The 22,354-nt window shown below is 35.4% G+C and overlaps 1 protein-coding gene across 2 annotated transcripts in view; it reads left to right on the top strand.

Moving 5' to 3' along the window:
* KLHL1 (kelch like family member 1) overlaps positions 1-22,354 on the top strand; it is a 267,087-nt gene that overhangs the window by 99,212 nt on the left and 145,521 nt on the right. For both annotated transcript variants that reach the window (XM_075422821.1, XM_075422810.1), the window contains exon 4: positions 1,948-2,144. In XM_075422821.1, the coding sequence (XP_075278936.1) occupies positions 1,948-2,144 (197 nt within the window). The remainder of the gene's footprint in view (positions 1-1,947; positions 2,145-22,354) is intronic.

The raw sequence follows: 22,354 nt of genomic DNA, 5'->3' as shown, positions 1-22,354 counted from the left end.
GCTGGTAATTCTTTCAGTCCTTACATCACCTGCAAACGCTATCTGGATCAGCTTTGTAAGGCCAGAGACTTCTTTGAGGTTGTTGAAAAATAGATGGCATATGAGAAAAGGAGATTTAAAATTCCGTTTTTCTAATTTTGTTTCCATCAGTACATTTCTCAGTCGGTCTACTTTTCACAGGTGTTTTGCACATTTTTATTTTTCTTCCTTCTGGTACTGAGATGATCAGTTTTAACCTGAAAACAGCTGTATTTTGATGGCTTCCATGTAACACAGTGGAACTGTGTTCTAGACAATGAGTACTGTGTAGCCAGTGGTTACCTGCAAGCATGCATCAAATGTCAGAGTGTCACTGATAAATATATGGGTCAGTCAAGAATCAGCATTGCATAAATGAATGGTGGACAGAAAGTATGAGAATAAGTCAGAGAACATAAATAGAAACTCCTGTGACACTAATAGATGCATGAAAATAAGCAGAGGAAAGGCATTGAAATCACGCTGTGTACTTGATCTGAAGCTCTAACCTTCGAAAAAGGGTGTATTATAACTAAATATAATGAAGTATATCTTCCCAGTTTCCATCCTATGTTAGAAGTTCCAAATACTATGAAAGAAGGAGAAAAGGTCAGATCTTCAGTGTTATGAGTATTGTATTTTTGGCTTGGTATTGCAATATAAAGCACTTTTTCTTTTCAATGGCATTCTGTTGTGAAGTTGAGGATTTTAGAAGTGCTTGATGCCATGTAATAGAACTATTAAGATTTTGTAGGTTTCTTTTTATGTGTCAACAAATACAAAATTTGTGTGGGGGAAAGACGGAGTTTATCTAACAGTTGAGCTATATTAATTTGAACAGAAAAATCTATATACACTTAATCCTGTTATAGTTTGAAATTATTTTTCCAAGCACAGCAAAATAAAATCAGGAGTGTTATATTCTTATAATTTATATATTTGCACATTTTAATTTCCTGTTCTTTTTTACAGTTCTCCAAGACATCCCTGTGATCTCTAATTTACAGTTTCTTAACTTATTAGAGATTTCTAAGAAAGATCTCTCATTCTAATCTTAGAGAGATTTCTCGATCTAAGAGATACTAATGCAAAAAAAAATCATGTAAGAATGAGAAGTTGGGAATGGGAGCATGATGACAAGAATGACAGTTATTCCACACTAAAATAAATTATTTTTTAAGTTTATTTTGTTCTATTTTACCTTTTATTTATTAAAAAGTATGTCAATCTGCAATATAAAGGGACTTCTGATATTACAAAATAAAGTACAATATGAGTATTAAATAACAGAATATAAATATTATGCATCCGTATTTGTTCTTTTAGCTAATATAAAGTCTTTCAGAAGGACTATATGCAGTCAGAGCCCTGCCATGTATTACTCAGATAAAATTAATCTCAAAGTCACACTACAAATAAGCCACATTAAATTTGAAGATTTTAAGCCCTATTTTGAAGAAATTTTTATGGTTTTAGTCATACTACGTTAGCCAGTTATTTCATTATTTGCAGGGCTGTAAATGAGTGTAAATTTTTCTCTGTACAGCTGAAGATAATGCAAATTTTATCACCAATTTCAGTGAAAAAAAAAAAGTCACAGCCTGGTTGATATCCAGATACTTACTCAAATTTGAGACACATTATAGCAAATAAACCAGTATTCCTAATTCTTCTCTTCCTTTCCACACTTTACAATCTCTATCTGTATCCCTGTTACACAGTTGAATTAATAGTAGTTTAAAAAGAAATGTTTCTAATATTGTAACGCTCAGGTCACTGAGGGAAACAGTCAGAGATTAATCCTTCTCTTCGCTTTTTCTGTAGAGTTATTTATATAGAGATAGGATTACTTAGAAAAGATCTTTTGATACTGCATGTGATGTAAATACCAAGAAAAGAAGTTTGCATCAATTTTTTTTTTTTTTTCAGGCTGCCTGGAATTGAAAGAAGACACCATTGAAAATCTTCTAGCAGCTGCCTGCCTCCTCCAGCTCCCACAAGTAGTAGAGGTTTGCTGCCATTTTCTAATGAAGCTTTTGCATCCATCCAACTGTTTGGGAATACGAGCATTTGCTGATGCACAAGGATGCACAGAGCTTATGAAGGTGGCTCACAACTACACCATGGTAAGGCAGTTTTAGAAGATATAAATTATGATCTTGTGTATCCTCTGTATCTTCTGTAAGTAAAAATAACTTGTTACTTTTTTGCTTGAAATTATTCTGTATTTGTATGGAACTTTATTTCATAAGTGGCCCTTTTGAAACCGTAGGAATGGTGATTCCTCTCACAGAATCACAGAATCACAGAATAGTAGGGGTTGGAAGGGACCTCTGTGGGTCATCTAGTCCAACCCCCCCGCCGAAGCAGGGTCACCTACAGCAGGCTGCACAGGACCTTGTCCAGGCGGGTCTTGAATATCTCCAGAGAAGGAGACTCCACAACCTCCCTGGGCAGCCTGTTCCAGTGCTCCGTCACCCTCAGAGAGAAGAAGTTCCTCCTCATGTTCAGACGGAACTTCCTGTGCCTCAGTTTGTGTCCATTACCCCTTGTCCTGTCACTGGGCACCACTGAAAAGAGCTTGGCCCCATCCTCCTGACACCCACCCTTCAGATATTTGTAGGCATTTATAAGGTCCCCTCGCAGCCTTCTCTTCTTCAGGCTGAACAAGCCCAGTTCCCTCAACCTCTACTCGTAGTGGAGATGCTCCAGTCCCCTCACCATCCTTGTAGCCCTCCGCTGGACTCTCTCCAGTAGCTCTTCATCCTTCTTGAACTGGGGAGCCCAGAACTCTCAACTTCAGTGAAGTTACAAGAACTGCCTTGCTACGATGAATGCATTGTCTGCTGAGTCAGAATGGTATATGCATTCATTAGATGCATGTTCACATACATGGGATAATAGTACAAAGTATCTGTAAGTCCTTAGGATACTTTTTAATCACTGTTCCTTTTTGGTTAGCTTTAGGGAATCTTTGTAATTGTCATTGTTCCGCATGGGAACAATATCAAGGGATGTTTTGGTTTTGTTTTATCTTTTTGTCAAGAATCAACCCTCCTTTTATTATCTGTGAATTAGATTAAGGTAGAAAGTTGAAGTTTTATTTTACAATATTTTAAATTTCTTCAGTTATACCTGACAGAACAGATATGGCATCAGAATTACAAATTAATCAGAATCAGTGAAGCAAAAATATGCTACTTATTCAGAAACTAAATCATATCAGTACACATTTGCTTCTACATAGTGTGACAAAATTGAAAACATCTGGCTCATGAGATTAAGCTTACATAAACAGTAGATTATGTATCATTCCTGAGAAATAATGGTCCCTTAAGTTCTATACTGAAATTATTATTGAAGTAATACAGCAGATTTCAATGAATCTGCTTTGCTTGTCCAGCAGTTACATCCTTATTTTATTTATTTTTTTGTGTAACTAATACCATGTTGTAATTCAGAGGTTTAACTGTGTTTTTCTTGCCACTACAGTTCAGGTAGTCCTGTCCATTTTACACTTACAGAGCTAGTTCTGTGGCTGGTTTTAGTTTTCTCTGTATTTAGACATCTAAAATGTAGTTTTCCAGGTCCAAGCTAGACAGTTTAACCTTCTTCTGTCAGTGGAGAGAAATAAACTGTCAGACCAGAATTCCCCTGATCTACCTTAGAATGAGATCGCATTAGATGTAAACAGGTTTGGGTTGAAAAAATGAAATCTTTTCAGCAATGTATTTTTTAGATTAATGTATGAATTTTTGACTTTTTTTGTGAAAGGCAATATTATGAAAAGTGAAAAAAAATTTAAAACTAATAGAAAAAAACCTTGAGTTCAAAAAAATTCTCATTATTCTTTAGAACAATTTATTGAAAGATTTTTGGGTTGAGTGAAATTACTCATTATAGTACATTTGAAGACTTGTGACTGGTACATATCTAATGTGTCACAAAGATCACAAAGATCTGTTTCCATTTCTACGATATTAAGTATGTTATATAATCTATTATTATTATTAATGCTCAGGTGTAAAATCTGAATTATGTGTAATGGGAAAATCACCAACAAAATATTTTGAATCAAAAAGGAAGTCAGTTGTAATTAATAAGCCAGCTCTGATGTAACTACATTTGCAAGCATGCATGATAGTTACACTTTCTCTTTGCTAGAAATACAAATAATCACATCTATTCAACTATGCAATTACAAGATTTTTTTCTGTATGTGATTAAACTTCCGACCCACTGAAAACATAATCCAAAAAGTTAAGCTTCATAGCGTGTGATATTTTCATAGACATAGTGTAATTGCATTTAAGTGGGAGGCAGCTCACATCTATTTGATATACTGTTTTGTGTTAAAGGATGTGGATGAGCAGTTGTGAGTGTATGAAGAGTGCCTTGTTTCCTGTTTTGACTGTAACACTCTGGATCAGAGAGAATCTACATAAAACAAAAGTGATTATTTCTTCATGTGCATGCATAACCAGGAAAATTTTCTAGAAACCTTGTACTGTGAAGAAAGAGTAGGAAAGTCATGAGCAGAGCAAAGAGCAAATGCGTAGTCTCCGAGGTGATGGAAAGCATTATTTTTTCCTTCAGACTCCAGGGAAATAGTATGGACTGTGATGAGAGCAAACCTGAAGCAGGGCAAGGGGGAGAGGGGTTTGTTAACAAACTCGTCTTATGCAGAGGATTTGAGGGGAAGCCCTCTTTAAAAAAGGATGAGGAAAGTCTTGTTTTAAAAAACTTCTTATGGTTTCAAGAGAACTTCAAAGCCCTTTCTTTAAAGATTTTCAGGGTGCTTTCTTTAAGAGTCACAAGTGATGTATCTCAAATTCTGGCTCTGTGAAATCCTAGTTGATTCCTGATAAAAAAAAAGAAGAAAACATTATTTTTCTGTAGCCATTAGTTGAGGTACTCATTTAAAGTGCTGGACCATTAGGATAACTCTCTGACTGCATGATACGTAGCAAATGTCTTACGGCTTTCTTTCACCAATTAGTTTTAACTAGAAAGTCATTCACAGTTGTCTTCACAATAATGTTTCAATGAAAATCAATCTATTTTCATGAAAATGGTTTGCTCCAGTGAATCTCCATAAATGTTTTAATCTTCATTTTTCAAAAGCAATTTCCTTGACTAGTGTCAGACTTCAGTGTTGCTTATAAAAAAAATAATTTATGTATATATACTAATATTACTTTGCGCTTTCACGTAAAGTGTTATGAAGACAAGATATTTGAGCTTGGAATTTTTTTTGTATTGAAGGAGAAATACCTGCTAAAGAGCAGACCACTGAATTGAAGAATCCTGTTGACTTCAGGAGATATGTAATTTCCAGCACATTAGATAACTGTTCAATTCTCCTCAATTATGAAATTTGTGGAAGCCATGAATACAAATTTTTATTTGCATAGTTGACACAAGTAAGTCCAGACTTAATTCAAATGTGACAAACTTTTTTCAAAATGCAAAAAGTCATTGCTGAGCCTGGAGAAAGCCTCTAATTGAAGTAAAATTCATTAATTGTACAGTTATATATCCCTTTCCATAAGCAGAGGCATAATATCCCTGGTATTTACTGAGATATTTAGAATTCAGTGTCAAATATCAAATTGTTCTTTTGAAATGCAAAATCTAAGTGAGGAAAAGATAATGTGTGCATGGAGGAGGGGAGGCAGTGAGGAAATTAAGATAACAAAAGCGATGAAGGAAAACCAGAGAACATTTGAAAAATCTTTAGAAAATACACTAGCCAAATGACAAGTTATGAGGGTAGTGGGGCAAGAGGGGAAGGCAGACTTCATGAAAAGTGAGTGAACAATGTTTCTATCTTTGCATTCCCCATACTTCTTATAAATGGAGCTTGAATAGCAACATTTAAAATTAAAGAATTAGAAGCAAGAAGTTAAAAATAAGAAAAAAAAATTCAAGGTTTCATTGGTTTCTTTTTTTTTAGACATTTAGGTGTGATGAGGTTTAGGGTTTTTTTTTGGTTTTTTTTTTGTTTTTTTTTTGTTTTCTTTTAATGAATCTGCTAATTTAAATGGCAAGACAAATGTCCATGTCTCTCTTGTTTTAAGACTTCTGTACTCCTTAATTACAATCTGGTTTTTTACTAGCCTGACAATTTCTGTAAATTTTCGATCTGCAAAGCCATATATCTGATAACTTTAAATTACTAGCTTATTGTCAGCTATATGATAGTACAGTGAAATGCATGTGATATCTTTTCACAAAAAAACCTACAGCAAAATCGAAAATATCAATAAGCTAAACCAAATCCATTATTCTAACACATTTTTAGTGCCATTCTTTATTCTTCTAGTTATCAGGGGGTTTGTATCTAGGAAAGCTAACGTCTAAAGTCTGCAGTTTATCAGCTGGTCATACTTGTCAGAAGTCAGAGTCATAATGTGTGCTCTTATTTATCTCTTTATAAAACAGAAAAAAGTCTAATTCAAAATTGTGATGGCAAACTTATTGGGATGCAATTCTTTCTAGAATATATGACTTTTTATAATGTAGTTTACTTTGAACTATCATATGTTTCTTGCTGAAAGTTTGGAATAGACCATGCTAGTTTAGTGAACTCTGTGGCCTTGATGTACCATTGGCCCTTCTAATAACAACTGCTTTTCTACATTAGTAAATATTGAGAGATGAAAACTTGGTCATATTTTTCTTTAAATAGATTATTGCAGTTTGGTTTTATAGCACTGGAAATTCTTAAAAATTTTATTCACTCTTGGTAATGTTTTGAATACAGCTGTAGTTTGCTTTCTCACATTAAAAAACATGGTTCTGCTTATGTTGTGACATATAGATAAAGATTAGAAATTTAGTGTGACATTCCAAGTTATGCTACCAGTTTCTTCATCTCAATGTCATGCCATTTGACTGAAGCCCAGTTGTTCAAATAGAAAATTGAAGTACCTGATACATACAACCATTTAATCTGTCAGTACTTTACCTCTCAGGAAACTTCACTTTAAAGCTCAGTGATTATTCTGCATCTTGAAAATGCAGTTTGACAATTGAGATGATAGAGCTTGTTCCACATTTTTATTTCACCATATTCCAAGATAAATTGCTAAACATAAAGTTGGAAAATCTTCAGATTACTTTGAGGCACTGAGTAGGAGAATACCGTAAGCAAAATTTCCATGAGCAGAAGAATGTATATCAATAAAGTGATTGATGTTTCTGTAACCCAGTCAAAATGTTAGCAATGTAAAGGACCCTAACATATATTACAGTTCCAAGCCTGGGAGATGCAGAATGTTTGCAAGTGCCTTTGAATTAAGTGGTAGAAGGTGTTTAGTCTCTCATAGATGCAGACCTCTGCTTCACACTGTAAGGGTCATTAGTCCCAGCACAGCAAAACATTATTCAAATTTAATTATAAGCATGTAAGTAATCTCAGTGACATATACTGACTCTGTATAGACCCTTTAACTTATTGAGAATTCTGATTATACTGCAGATGGAGCAACCACTTCATTTAAGTGAAGTGTGTGCTTTATGCAAATTTTTTAGTGATCTTTTATTGTGAAGAGCTTCAGTGATCATATTATTAGTTATGTTTATCATCTGAGCCACAGAATTTCACAGTTAAAACTTGGTGGGGTGGAGAAGGGAAGGAGTGATAGATAAAACCTTTCCTATCCAGTTCCATTTACAACAGCTCATTCTGAAGCCTATTGAAATATTATGACAATGCTCCATATTCAAATTAAGAAAGATATTATTAAGGTATTGATATTGAGGAAACTCTCTAGTACTGTAATTTAACAGTTCTTTAACACATGCTGTTTAACATGATTTGTATAAAGGGTCCTCAGTTGGCTTTCTATTTAAGATAGTTGACTAGATACTGTTCAATAGATACTGACCAGATAACAGCTTTCTTGACTTCTTATCATACTTTGTTTTGACCACTTTGACCTCCTTACCACCACATTGGTGACACATGGATAAATAGACAATAAGATGGGTGGAAAGCTGACTGGACAGATGGGCTCAAAGAGTTGTGTTCTGTAGTAATAAGTCCAGCTGGTGACCAGTAAGTAGTGATGTTCCTCAGGGATCACTTCTGGGTCCGATACTGTTTAATAACTTTATTAATGATCTAGATCATAGGATGGAGTTCTCTCTCACCAAGTTTACAGATATCACAAAACTGGCAGAGGGAAATGATCAATATCTTTGAGGACAGGGCTGCTATTTAGAGGGCAGGCTGGAGAAATAGGATGACAGGAACATCACGAAGTTCAGCAAAGGGAAATGCAGAGTCCTGCAACGTGGGGAAAAATAACCCCATGCACCAGTACAGGCTGGGGACCAGCTGTCCAGGACGCATCTCTGCATAAAAGGACGTGGGGGGCCTGATGGACACGAAGTGGAATGTAGGCCAGCAATGTACCCTGGTGGCAAAGGCAGCCAACAACATCCAACACATGTATTAGTGAGAGTGAGCAAGTTGCAGGTGATCCTTCCCTGTTTGGCACCCATGAGACCACATATGAAGTGCTGTGTCTACTTTTGGGTTCCTCAGTTACAAGAGAGACTTGGATATACTGCAGTGAGTCTAGTGGAAGTTACCAAGCTGGTTGGATGCTGGAGCACGCAGTGTATAGGGGAGCTGGACCTGTTGAACCTAGGTAAGAGAGGTCAAAGGGAGACCTTACTGCTCTCTGCACCTACCTGATTGAAGGGTACAGAGAAGATGGTGCGAGACTATTTTTGGAGGCACAGAGTGATAGGCAACAGACACGAATTGGAACACAGGAAATCCTGACTGGATATTAGGATTTTATTTATTTATTTATTGATTGACTGATCTATCTATCTATCTATCTATCTATCTATCTATCTATGCCACGAGGGTAGTCAAACATTAGAAAAGCTACAACCAGTGGAGGTTTTGGGATCTTTTCTTGGAGGTATTCAAGACTTGACTGAAAATGTCGCTGAGTACCCCGACCTAGGTACACATACATGGAGCAGGGAGTGTGTCTAGGTGACTTCCCAAGGTCAGTTTGAACCAAAATCAGTCTATGAGGCTATTAAATGTATCTCCTGTGCATTTTCAGCGGTCTTAGATATGAGCAGTGTATCCAGAGACAACATAAAGCAAAAGTTCAGATTTTTATTTTTTTTAGTTTTATTTTTTAAGCAATGTGCAACAGATGGGATTACCCAAGCTAACATTTAATTGACTTTTATTAGCAACAAGCTATTGGTAACATGTTAGCAACAAGTTAGCAGTAACACACTGAAATTTAAAGCATTCTGCGATTTTCTGTTTCTTATGCTGTGTCAGGCATACATTTCCAAAATATAGTATTGTACAAATTTTCCTACTTACATAGAAAATATAAATCTGCAAGAAGACCTGTGCAGGCTGTGTTCAGACTTCATGGCATCCTGCACTTAATGGATGGTCTGTAAGATGTTTTTTGTTAGGATAGATAACGTTCATAGAAAACTAGAGTGACTCCAGACAGCAACAGAATTTTTAAAATTTGTTTTATTTTGTGTTTTATTGATATTTCTTCAAAAGCCCTGTTTAAATATTTGTCCAGCCACCTAAGGGGATATTGTGATGGATTACAGTTCTTGAGCAACTGTGGAAGATACTGTGTGTCACACACTGGAAGGTGACATTGTTACTCATATTGCTGAAAATTTATCTGCCTAAAAATGCATATTATGTTCTTAACACTTGGAGAAAAAAAAAAAAAAAAGAATAGTTTTGAGGAAAATATTTTACAAAAAAAACTTTTAAAATACGACATTTCCATCCATATCAGGATTTGTTTGGTTTTTAGCTTGGAACAATTTATTGTTTACACAACAGGAAATATTGCAGCTACTGTAGTGTAAGGAGAACATTGGTTTTAGTGCACACTGCACGCACTTTTGAAAGTGAATTGGTATTGTAAGAACTTTTTAATTATTTGAGATTTTTGATTCAAGTTTAATATAAATTAAGTATGTGCAAGAAACTATCTTGGGACATTCTGTGGAAAAAAATCAGTGTAATCTAATTGCAAAATAAAAAGACTCCATATACCTATGACTAAACTGGACATACTAATCCATTGAATGTATTTTTTAAGGGGAGAGAAGTTTGGAACTGAACTATAAAAAGCTGTAATTGTTCTGGTTTATGCTTTTTACTTCATAGATTCTATTCACAAATTTGGAATATTCAGTGTTAATAAGATCATGTACTGAAAAACGTTACATGTATTCTTTAAAAATTACATAGTTGTACACATATGCAACTTACTGTTTATTCCAGCACCACTAACAACAGAAGTGAAAAGACACTGTGGCAAAACCTTGCTGAAATGTCACTGATCATTGAGTCTCTGGGACTCTAAATTAGTAATTCTCCTTTTTCTCTTACGCATGGCAAGGTGTCCCTGGAAAAAAACATTATGCATCTTGTACATATTGACATATGGAGATGGAAAAGTATGGCTTCCTATATTCAAATTTCTTATATATTTTCTTTCAAATGAGTTAATTTTCAGTACACTAGCTTGGAGCAAAAGGTTTAATTATGTCCCTAGTTCTTAGGTCTACGTAGAATGCTTATTGAAGAAAACAGATCCCTTCACTTTTCTACTTAAATTCTGATTGGTAAAGTAGTTATTTTGACACTCCAATTGTTTGGGTTTTTTTAAGCTCCTTTCCCTAACATCCTTTGGACTAGGAGAAGCTGAAAATTTTCCAAAGAAGCCAGAATAATTTAAATAAATAATGAAACCAGAGATACAGAGATGAAAAACAAAAGCATATTGGAACTCACTGTATCATTTACGCCTTACCTGGAAGTATTTTTTTTTTTAAGTTTAGAATTTTCTCTATTCTACCACTTTAAAGCCATACCAGCAATACACAGAAGTAAAAAAGACTAAAACACTGCAAACACGAACAAGAGTCCCAAAATGCTTGTTATTATCTTACTTTCAACTAAAACACAAAATCTGATCTGTGTACAAAACTAAGCTTAGACTAGCTTATTTCTCTTGATAGTATGACTTTCTTTTCTTTTTAAATTCATGACATTAAACTTTTATTATGACTATTATTATGACTCTTGCTTCCAATTTCTTTTTTCTCCTTTTCGTCTTTGAGAAGAAATTGTACTTCACAGGTCACTTTTCACACTTCTGGTATTTTTAAAATGCTTGTTTGAAAGTAATAATCAGCACTTCACACAGTGTGCTGCTTTTTTACATGGTCTCCTTAATACAGCTGTGACATTGCACGTTACAGTACCATTCCATCAAGACACAGCAGGAGAAGAGGAAAGTAAGAGCATTTCAAGAACTAGCATATGGACAACAAGATAATTAATAGGAAAGAGAGAAGACAACTGCTGGTAGTAAAATGCTGTAAAATCTACAGGAAAATAGTTAAGCAAGTAGTCTATAGTGTATTAATCACAATTTGATGGCTTCTTTATCATCAGGAACTTCCATTTTATTGCCTAGATGCCACATTAGAAACATTAGTATGGCAGAAAACTGTATTATTCCTAGAGTGCTGCTATGAAAACTAGCACTCTCATCTGAATGATCTTTTTACATTATACAAAGGACTTAACAGTTCCTATAGTTTTAATTTGTTTTTCAAGTTTATTCTAATTCCAGAAACCTGAATATTCAGCAGCAACATTAGTATCCCATCAAACTAATACGTACTATGCATCTGAGTGTTAGCAGAAATACAATTTCACATTAAGGATACTGTGATATGTCTCTTCTTTCTTCACTGGGTCTGGTGATGGTTTGTCTGTCATGTCACAAGATCTACATCTCAGTCTCTCAAGTGAAGAATATATAAATTTATGTATCCTGCTTTATCGTACTAAACTGTAGACATAAATAAATTACTGTCCATAGAGTTTGCTCAGGGCAAGCAGACTCTTAACCTAAAAAGCACTGGTGGATGTCTAAAATCATTTAGCATGAATCTGTGTCAGCACATGCAGAACTGCAAATATCACACTACAAAAGCACTCCAAAGACAGTGAATTTTGGAGGATATTCTTGGCATTCACGGAAAACAGCAAAGATGAGAATCAAGACAGCTGAATTATGTAGCTATCAATTCAAAGCCTTTGAATCTGCAATCTAGTGTAAAATCAAATACCTGACATTTGTACATGTCTTTGGCAAGACTGAAGTTTATGTCCCAGTACTGGGATAAACATTCTTTGTTTTCACAAAAGAGTATCCAAGACCAGCTAAATACAAAAACCCTCTAGAATTCTTAGATTGCGTGCGTAGTAGAAAATTAGAAGTTGAGGGCTAAATTCTCTGAAAATTTAGTATGTATCTAAGTTCCAATTCAGGAGTACCAAGCAAACATTGACATAACCTGTAAATGCATTTTCTGTCTGCTATTCCAAATGCTTTAGGATTGAGAAGAAGTCCTGTAGGGAAGAAAGAAGACCCATTTGTGCTTTCTGTGGGCTTGTCGGATAACAGAGGAGAGGAGAGAAGATAGATAGCTTAACTGGAATACTTAACTAGTGGGAGAGGACAAGGGAAGAACATTGGACAGGGTGATTGAACTGAAACTAACATGGGGAGCTCTGGTAGGAAAAACAGAGGAAGGGAATATGCAAGAGCAGGACACAACAGAAAAGTCAATCTTAGGCATTAGACTGTGACTGAGAAAGTAAACAGAAGAGTATACGACCCGTGAAAATCTTACTCTATAGAAATTCCATCACCAAGATTCTTGTCTTTAGTTATTGCTCTGCTTTCTACAGTCATCAGTGATTCACATTCTTAAAATGGCAGGTCCTGAGAGCTTACAACTTAGTTTTAGTACTATTTTCATTAAGCTTTGATATAAAACACATACCATTTATGAGAATGTCTCTTAAGTGCTGGATGGTATATTAAGGAGTATTTGCTGTCAGTCAGGATAAGACTGATTTGTCTTTCAAAAGCAAAAAGACATCTTGAGTTACTGATTCAGAGATGGTGCTCCTCATTTCCAGGGGTAAGACATACCCAATGGCTAATTTTGGGTGATAATAGTGCAGACTTGAGAGGGATAAGAATATTCATTCTGATCTTGTCTGGCAATAATGTTTTCAGTAGGGCAGACAGCTCACTTCTCTGTTGACTAAGTCGAGAAGAATAAAGACAGTAAAATCTCAAAGCATGATATCTCTTTTGATACTTTTAATACTGGAAGAAAAAGAGAACAGTTCAGAGTAAAGGTTAGCCCTGCTCTTCCCTGAAGCTGGGAAAAAAAAACATCATCTGCAAGTACGTCTTCTTAACTGGAGCCAGGGGAACAGAAGGGTGCATGTTCTCCCTCAGTCAATATCAAAAAAGCATTCATTGTTAATAGACAAAGATGGATCTTTCTGTCTCATTGGTGTGTTACTCCAGCCTGAGCCTTAAAATTGTTGTGAATGCTGGTTCATAAAATATTTTATTCACATTTATAACATTTCTTGTAGTATTGCAAAGATTCAGAGAGTTTTAACTTTTGGCATGGGAGTATTACAACCTTGCCTTAATAAGGAGTTGGGTGACTGAATATGGCTGACAATACAATGCAAATAAAGACAGAGTGTGGTAAGACTTGGTAGAAGCTGTGGGTCAGAAAGCAAAAGGAGAACAAAAACCTGAAAGTGTGGGGAAAATGCATAATATCATCATGGACTAATTTTATTGGTGGCCTGTGTGACACCTCCCCAGTAACAGAGATTGGGATCAGAAGGACAGGGGAAGAGGCATATTGTGCAGACATCCAACACTGAGTTGGAGCAAGTGTTGCATTTCCACGGGCTCCACTGTGACAACTCATATTTAGGACCAGCTTCAGTAACTGGAACTGTATGTAGGTTGCATGTGTGGGAGTGTGAAGTTTTTCCTGACACAGCTTATCTACCGCTTTGGTTCAGTTATTAAATTGAACTTTGCAGCATCACACTGTCTGGTGCTTTTTCTCCCTGCCCCCTCCCCCTTGGCAACTGTTCATCATGCTTTTTTTTCCTGGCACGAAGAAATACCATATTGTCTTATTTGGACTGGAAATGTTCCTTACCAGAAATAAATCCTTTTTTTTATTCCTTTTATGGAAATATGTCACGTAAAAACTGTTACTTTTTTATAACTCATTTAGACTTAAAGGTGTTAAAGACATTGTAACAGATGACACCTGCAACAGAGAGCAATATAAAAAAATGTATTTTAAATATTCTGAACCATGTACTTTTATTAAAAAATCAGAAGGGTGCAATTACATCTTTATTAAAAAGCTCATCAACAGCATTTATGAGCTTTTTTCATGCAACCTGTTCTGAAAAGGACACAAAGAATATATGCAGCACCAAGAATATTAACATGTGATTTTTATATGATCAACATATAAAATACATGAGAAGGGTAGACTAAGAATTGTAGCTATATAATGAATTACAGAAGTTAATTTTTTGCTTCTCCCTGTCTTTCACAATATCATGAACTTCTTCCAATTTTTCTTCCTCCTTCCTTCCTTTATCTCTCCCTCTCCCTCTTTTTCACCTTCCCTCTATCACTTTCCCCTCCCTCTCTCCCTCTTTCTCTTCCTGCTTCCCTGCCTTCCCTTCCTTCTGCCTGCTTGCCTGCCTTTTTTCCTCCCTCCTTCCCTCCTTGTTGTTTTATGCTTTTTACTGTGCTTCCATACATCCTATATGGATGTTTCACCTCTTAATCACTTTAAAGTAGCGACACACTTTAATAATTGTGTGTAGTAATTGTGTGTTACACAGAGAATGCATAAGTGAAACCTTAAAAATTAAGCTGGAAAGGCAGAAAATAGAGAGAAATCAGTAAAGATTACTGGAAATGTCAAGGATGTTAGTTTCACTGTTTGGGTATGCTGTTCATTCATTGCCTTATCTCCTTTTCTGCTGCTCTTTGTCGTATGTTTTCTTTGCCTCCATCATTTTCGCTGGGACTCCAAATGAAATCAGTGGGATTTTTCAAATACCTCTCAATAGCAATGATAGTTTATTTGGAGATTTTCTGGGCAGGTATTGTTCTTCATCACTGTTTGCAATTTGTACAGTTAAAAATAAATAGTATCATAAGCAGGGAATTACATTACTGCATCTCTCTGTTGAACTCTATTACCTTACACCCTTAATAGTACTTAGTAAAAATCCCAATGAGTTCACCTAAATATTTTTATCTCCAACTTTATGAAGCTGAAACTAAGATATTAGTAATTAAAATTACTTGACCTAATCCTATCAAATACTAAAGATTTCAAATCTTCTTTCTATTCAAGTTCTACACACTTTAACAGATATATGTCTGTTTTCATGAAAATCCTCTAATTCTGCTGTAACTATATTCACCTATTGTGGTTCAACCCTGGTAGGCAGTTCAGCCCACACATCCACTCACTCACCACCCTCCCCCCCCCTTGTAGGATGAGAGGATAGAATCGGAAGGGTAAAAGTGATAAAACTTGGGGGTTGGGGTAAAGACAGTTTAATAGGTAAAGCAAAAGCTGTGCATGTAAGCAAAGCAAAATAAGGAATTCATTCACCACTTCCCGTGGGCAGGCAGGTGTTCAGCCATCTCCAGGAAAGGAAGGCTCCATCACACCTGATGGTTACTTGGGAAGATAAATGCCATAACTCTGAATATCCTCCACTTCCTTCTTCTTCCTTCAGCTTTTTATTGCTGAGCACGGTGTCGTATGCTATGGGATATCCCTTTGGTCAGTTGGGGTCAGCTGTCCCAGCTATGTCCCCTCCCAGCTTCTTGTTCACCTTGCTGGTGGGTAGTGTGAGAAGCAGAAAAGTCCTTGATGCTGTGTAAGAACTGTTCAGCAGTAACTAAAGCATGTTATCAACACAGTTTCCAGCACAATTTCAAAACATAGCACCATACAATCTACTATGAAGAAATTTAACTCCATCCTCACCAAAACCAGTACAACCAAGAAGTTTGCTAGTTTCTAAATGTATGTGAGAAACTGGTTAACCTCATCACTGAAAATGGTCATAAAAATATTTCTCAAATTTTCTGAAAATATGGTCCATGCTGACATGGAATGAAAGCAGTAATTATTTCTATTGCAAGGGTTTACATTTTCTAGGGAATGGCTATCAGTTAGGGGTAGCTGGCATTCCCCTATATAGAGAAGACACTTTTCAACTAATAATTATAGCTAGTTCCCACTTCTGTGTCTGGAGATTCTTTGTCTTTCTTCATGATCAGGCTTGTCTTACCACTTTAAGATCTACTTAAAGACCCCACTTTTGTAACACCCAGAGGACTTGCAGCCCAGCAGCAAAGAAAGACTGTTCTATAGCATAAGAGGAGTGATTCAAAAAATAAAAAGAAAGAAAAGAAGGAAAGAAGAAAAAAAACTCTTTATTTGAGTGACTCCTTTAAATAGTTTCTAATCTGTCTGAACTGCATTTCCAAAAGCCTGTTTGAAGATGACTACTTCTGAATTACTTCAGAAATTAAAACATGCTTCAAAAGCAGAAGAATCAGTTGCTTCTTAGAAGGAAATAGCCTTACTTGGTTTTGAGATCATTATTATATCGACTACTACAAAAGTAATTAGAGTAGCAAAAAATCATCTAATATAAACTGACATAATTTCATTAAAGTCATTAAAGCTGTCCTGGTTTATATCAGCTGGTGAATACGTGTACTTCTAGAATCACTCTGTTCAGATTTTTAATTTTTTTTTTTATGTATTGTATATTCCTTCATGACACTTCGTGTATTTTGTCTTAATTTCTGATCCCTAGAATTATTTGGTAAAAACAGTGCCATATTAACATCATATTTAGTGTTAATTTATTTAGGTAATGTTTTACAGTGTTGAAAATATTGGTATAATCTGAGTGTCTTCGATAAGGAAAACATTACCAAGAGCAAAATGTAGAGAATTCTGTGGATATTTCTTGGGGCTTTTCTGTAGGTTGAAAATGTTTGGGAAATCTGCCACTTGGCACTGATGGTGCTAAAAACAGAACTTGTGAGGATGTTCTGTACCACTGCTGTGCCCATGGTAAAAGACTGGCAGTTGACTTTTATGGTTAAATTTAATTTGCTTCAGTAATTACTGAAAAGTACTCATGCCATCAAAGATTAGAGTTAGTATCAAATAGCTGTATTTTGTCCTCCCCTATACCAGTATTTCAGAACACTGGAAATTTCAACTTCAAGTTGAATCCATGGTTCCTAAACTCTGATTTTCTTGACATAAGCTTGACTGAAAAATTCAGTGCTCGGTAAAAAGTGTACGTTATGGCAGTTTCGTATTTAAACTTTTATGCTAAAGGTTCATGCTTGTTGTCAATATTTCTATTTTATTCATAGAACTCCCTCTGGTGGATTATTTAAAATATGAACTTACGTGGTTTATTGTTTAACCAAAAAAATATTTAAAGAATATGACTCTAGAGGCAAATTTTATGACTTTAGGTACTAAGAAGATTTCAGTTAGCATTAGATATAAATATATTATTTGTATTGATAGAGGTTATATCAAGGTTATTAACCTTGATAGTAATTCTTACAGTACATCTGTGGGTTTTTGCATATGCATGATGTTTGTATCCTCTACCATGAAAGAAGAGGTTATTACAAAACCAGCCAAACCAAAACCAGGCAAAACCCAGTCTATAGTCTAACTCTAGTAACCTGAAAGTAAACTGAAGTACTCCTGACTATGTTTAATACTTGATGAAGGCTGTTCTCATGTTGATGTTAATGATTTGTCCTACTTAAGGAAAAAAAATATTATACGTAATGTTTATGCCAAATTGCTGTTTCTCTCTATCCTTTTCCAATTATACAATTTTGTCTCCTTTCCCACTTGATTTGACAGATAGCAGAACATTGACAGAAAGACAATTTCTATCCATGACATTTTTAAGTGCCTCTGAAGTCAATAGAGATCTAAGTTCCTTGACAGAAAATCCATCTAATTATGTATGGTTTTGGTTCTAGTCAATGTTTTCATCATCCGTAATTTGGAAGAAAATTAAAGTCACTGCTGATAAAGTCTATGGATGATACAAGATTGGCAGGGCAACCATGGAGAACTGCCTGGATTGCTTACTTAACACTAACAAACTAATTATTTTTTCATGTGCTCACAAGTGTGTTATATACCGTAGAGCGGAACGATAAAAAATGAAGGGTCTGAATTTGAAATGGAACTGTAGGTAAGAAGAACGTCGAGAAGAAAGGTAGAACACAAGGAATTGTTATGGACAAGTAACAAATTCTAGTGCTATGTAATTATTTATGTACTAATATTAAGACAGAACTTCTAACTAGAAAAGCTTTTATTAGTTCATGTGTGAAACTAGGTTTTATACAGATAACAACAACTTGATTATTGTGCACATCTTCCACAAGCATGAGAGGGTATGGCTTATTCATTAAAGAAAGGAAGTGAGAAGTAGAAGTGGTAAATGGAGTGACAGACAGGGAACAATAAAATAGGTTCTGATAAACTGAAAAGGGAAGAATATTAAAATAGAGAAACTTTTCTGTTAGAGACTAACAGAACTAGATTTGTAAATGGATGCCATTATCTGTTAAGTTGTAAAAGTGAGAGATATTACTGTCATTATGGAAGATTTGAACTTCACTAACTTACAAAGTGTAGGAAATAAACATTGCTAATAAAAGTAGGAGTTAGTCATTTCTGGATGTAGTAGCTGCCAGATTTCTCTACCAAACAGTTACTAAGCCAAAGTAAATTCATGATCTCATGATGCAAGAGAGCATCGTTGAAACACTAGTTGTCTGAAGATAGAATTGATTCATATGATGATGAGCATGCTTTACTTAAAATGAAGGATAAATGAAGTATGGGTGGTACTTAACATTCTTGATTGCAAAAGGAAAAAAAAGAAGTTATTATAATTAACTAGTCAACTGGACTCAGCAAATTAAGGACTAAGATCCTGAGGAGATTTAGATCTTCAAACTTTGTACATATGTATATATACACATGCCATATATGTATTTAGATGTGTGTGTGCATACCTTTACACATATCTATATATATATACACATTACATGTACAAACATACGAGGTTTGCCAAGCTGAGATTACGTTAGACATATCCAACATCTATCCTTCATAAGAAGACTGAGATTTCTTTGAAAAAGGAGAAAGAACAGAGCTAATACATTTGCATTTCAGTAAAATGTGATATGTGCTGTCCGGACATTTTAGCTGCAGAAGATCAAGTGTGGTGCAGTGGCAAAAAAAAAAAAAAGGGCTTATCTCTGGATCTGACAGTGGATTTTGGAATACTTTATATAGTTCTCTTATCACTATGTTTAAATGGCACTTGACATTTGGAGGGTGTGAAGAAAAGAGACACACCGGATTAGAGGACAAGAGAAAATGTCTTGCAATGAGTATCTTAGAGTGCTCAGGCTGTTTCAGCTTATTAAAAGAAGAGAAGATGATGTACTTGATTACAGTTTATCTCCACAGGAAGACACTACTGTGAACTAAAGAGCTCTGTAATCTGGTTGAGAAATCTTAGCAAAAGCCAATTCAATTAAACAGGCTGGAAATAAGGTACAATTTTCCATCAAGAAGGATGCTTAAACACTGGAATAAACTGGAATAGCTGCGAAGTGTTGAACTCTCCATCTCTAGATATTGTCGTCTCAAGATTGAATGCATTCAGATAAAACTAGGCAAAGCAGAAATTATTCTTAGTTGCAGACAATTGGTGAGCTGTATATGCAGAATATTTTTTATGTAGAAGAAATTAGATTTATGTTCTAACCAATCTCCTTGGCTTGAATTCCAGATGTCTGTGACATGCTAATCTATTTGTTTCCTTGTTAGTGCTTCATGTATCTTATGTCCTGTTAAAAAAGGTGCAACAGAAAAACAGGCTGCTTTTTTGTTAGTTGTGAATACCGAATACTGAGTAAAGTGGAATTCTGTGGGAGGAAGGCCAAATTCTTCTTAACAGCTCAGAAGAGGGAACATTTTGGAGTTCAGGGTGCCATTAAAGAAATTTTGCTAAACATGGAATCCACAGTATCAGAGAGGATAGGAAATTCCTTAGCTGAGTAGGAAGCAGATAGTCAGCCTAAACATAGAGGCAATGGACAAAATACTTTTTTTCTCACAGGAGATAATGCAGAATTTGTCGCAGTACAGCAGTATAGTACAGTTCAACCAACAGGAGGATAGTTCATTTTGGTGTGTTTAATTAGAGAAAGATGCAAAGAATTTAACTCAATGCTCCATTGATTCTGTAGCATTTCTTAGTGTATAACAATCTTTTTGAAGCCCTGATTGTCAGGCTTTCAGTACCATGAAGGTATGACACTCACACATATCTTATGTAGCCCTAAATAGACTGAATAGCTTATTTCGTTTAATGAATAACCTAATATACAGAACAAAAAACTTCTGTATAGAAGTTTGTAAATTCATATAAATCCATATAAGGATACTAGCTCTCCAGAGAATAAAGGATTAATTTATACAATAAAGCATCAGTATTTCTGATACTGGAGAAAAGAACTACTTAGATGTTACATATTAAAAACTACCAAGTCTGAATTCAGATGGTTAGTGGTTTACCTGAGATGCAATACTTTCAGTTACTGCAATTATACCAGGGTCATAATAAAGAAGAGTTTTCTTTTCACCAAAGAAAGTATTGCAAGTTCATTTACAGCTAAAATGTTTCTAAGGTATATTTATAAAAGAAAGTGCTAGCAGGTGGTTTGCTCTAAGAATGACAAAGCCTGAAACTTCCTTTCCTTTATTTGGGAATTTATCTTTCCATCCACAAATACAGAGCCATATAAAAATGGAACTTCAATTCTTTTGCAGAATTCAGGTGGTAAATTAAGCTTATATTAACAGAAACAGTGATTTTTTTTGTGTTCTGCTTTTATTAATGGCTTTAGAATAGTGTATCTAGAGCTGAAAACCACTGTAGAAAATGATACAACATTAGACCAGCAAAATTTACTGCTGTTTCTAATACTTTTAAATAAATGACTTAGCATTCAAAAAATCCATAGAGTCTATATCTAATTTTCAGTTTTCATTGCAAACATAATTGCCAGTAATGAATACTTTTCTCCCAATAAAATAAATATTAAGTCATCCATTAATTCATACTTACACCAATGCAAACTTCATATTCACGTTTCAAAATTCAGAATATAAACAAAGAATGAGAGTTAGCTTGCACGATTTGATCATATTAATGTTATTTGCCTAGTCTAAGCTTAGTGTCCAGGCTTCCTCTGTCATCAGTGGAGAAATAGAAGCTTCTCCAAAGGACATTTAAATGCCATCTGCCTTTAACTTCAATCTCAGAAAAACAACAGCTACTCTGAGATTAAATATGAAAAATTTCTTTTTCATGTTTAAGAAATAAAATGGAATTTCTCACTCACCAATTCACATTTTTAATTAAAAGTACTCCATATTCATCTAGCTTTTTCTGTTTTCACATACTAAAGCTTTGGAATGTTCTGCTAGTCATAATATCTTCCAAGCCAGGTATTTGTCTCATGGACACTTTCTTTTTCCTGGAAACGTGTCAACAAAAAATAGTTCAGGTATTTCTAACAATAAACACAGGGAAACTATTTTATCTGAATTTTTTGAAACAAATATGTTCAAAAATATTGTGATACAGAATCAAGTGTTCAGACACCAGAATCAAAGCTGCATGTGCAGCCTTTATTTGGAGTACTTACACATATACATTAATGATCACAGAATCACAGAATGGTAGGGGATTGGAAGGGACCTCTGGAGATCATCTAGTCCAACATACCTGCTAAGGCAGGTTCACCTACAGCAGGTTGCACAGGGCCACATCTAGGCAGTATTTTAATATCTATAACCCCTCTGGACAGACTGTTCCAGTTCTCTGTCACCCTCAAAGTTCTTTCTCATGTTCATAAGGAACTTCCTGTGCTTCACTTTGTGCCAGTTGCCCCTTGTCTTGTCACTGGGCACCACCAAAAAGAGTCTGGCCCCATCCTCCTGCCACCCACCCTTCAGATATTTGTAGGCATTGATAAGATCCCCTCTCAGCCTTCTCTTCTTCAGGCTGAACAAACCCAGCTCCCTCAGCCTCTCCTCATAGAGGAGATGCTTCAGTCCCCTCACCATCCTTGTAGCCCTCCGCTGGACTCTCTCCAGTAGCTCCTCATCTTTCTTGAAGTGGGGAGCCCAGAACTGGACAGAGTACTCCAGATGAGGCCTCACTAGGGCAGAGTAGAGGGGAAAGAGAACCTCCCTCGACCTGCTGGCCACATTC

Source organism: Opisthocomus hoazin, chromosome 1 (genome assembly GCF_030867145.1).
Source record: "Opisthocomus hoazin isolate bOpiHoa1 chromosome 1, bOpiHoa1.hap1, whole genome shotgun sequence".
NCBI lineage: Eukaryota > Metazoa > Chordata > Aves > Opisthocomiformes > Opisthocomidae > Opisthocomus > Opisthocomus hoazin.
The sequence above is the reverse complement of the archived record's forward strand: the minus strand, read 5'-3'. Positions and strand labels throughout refer to the sequence as shown.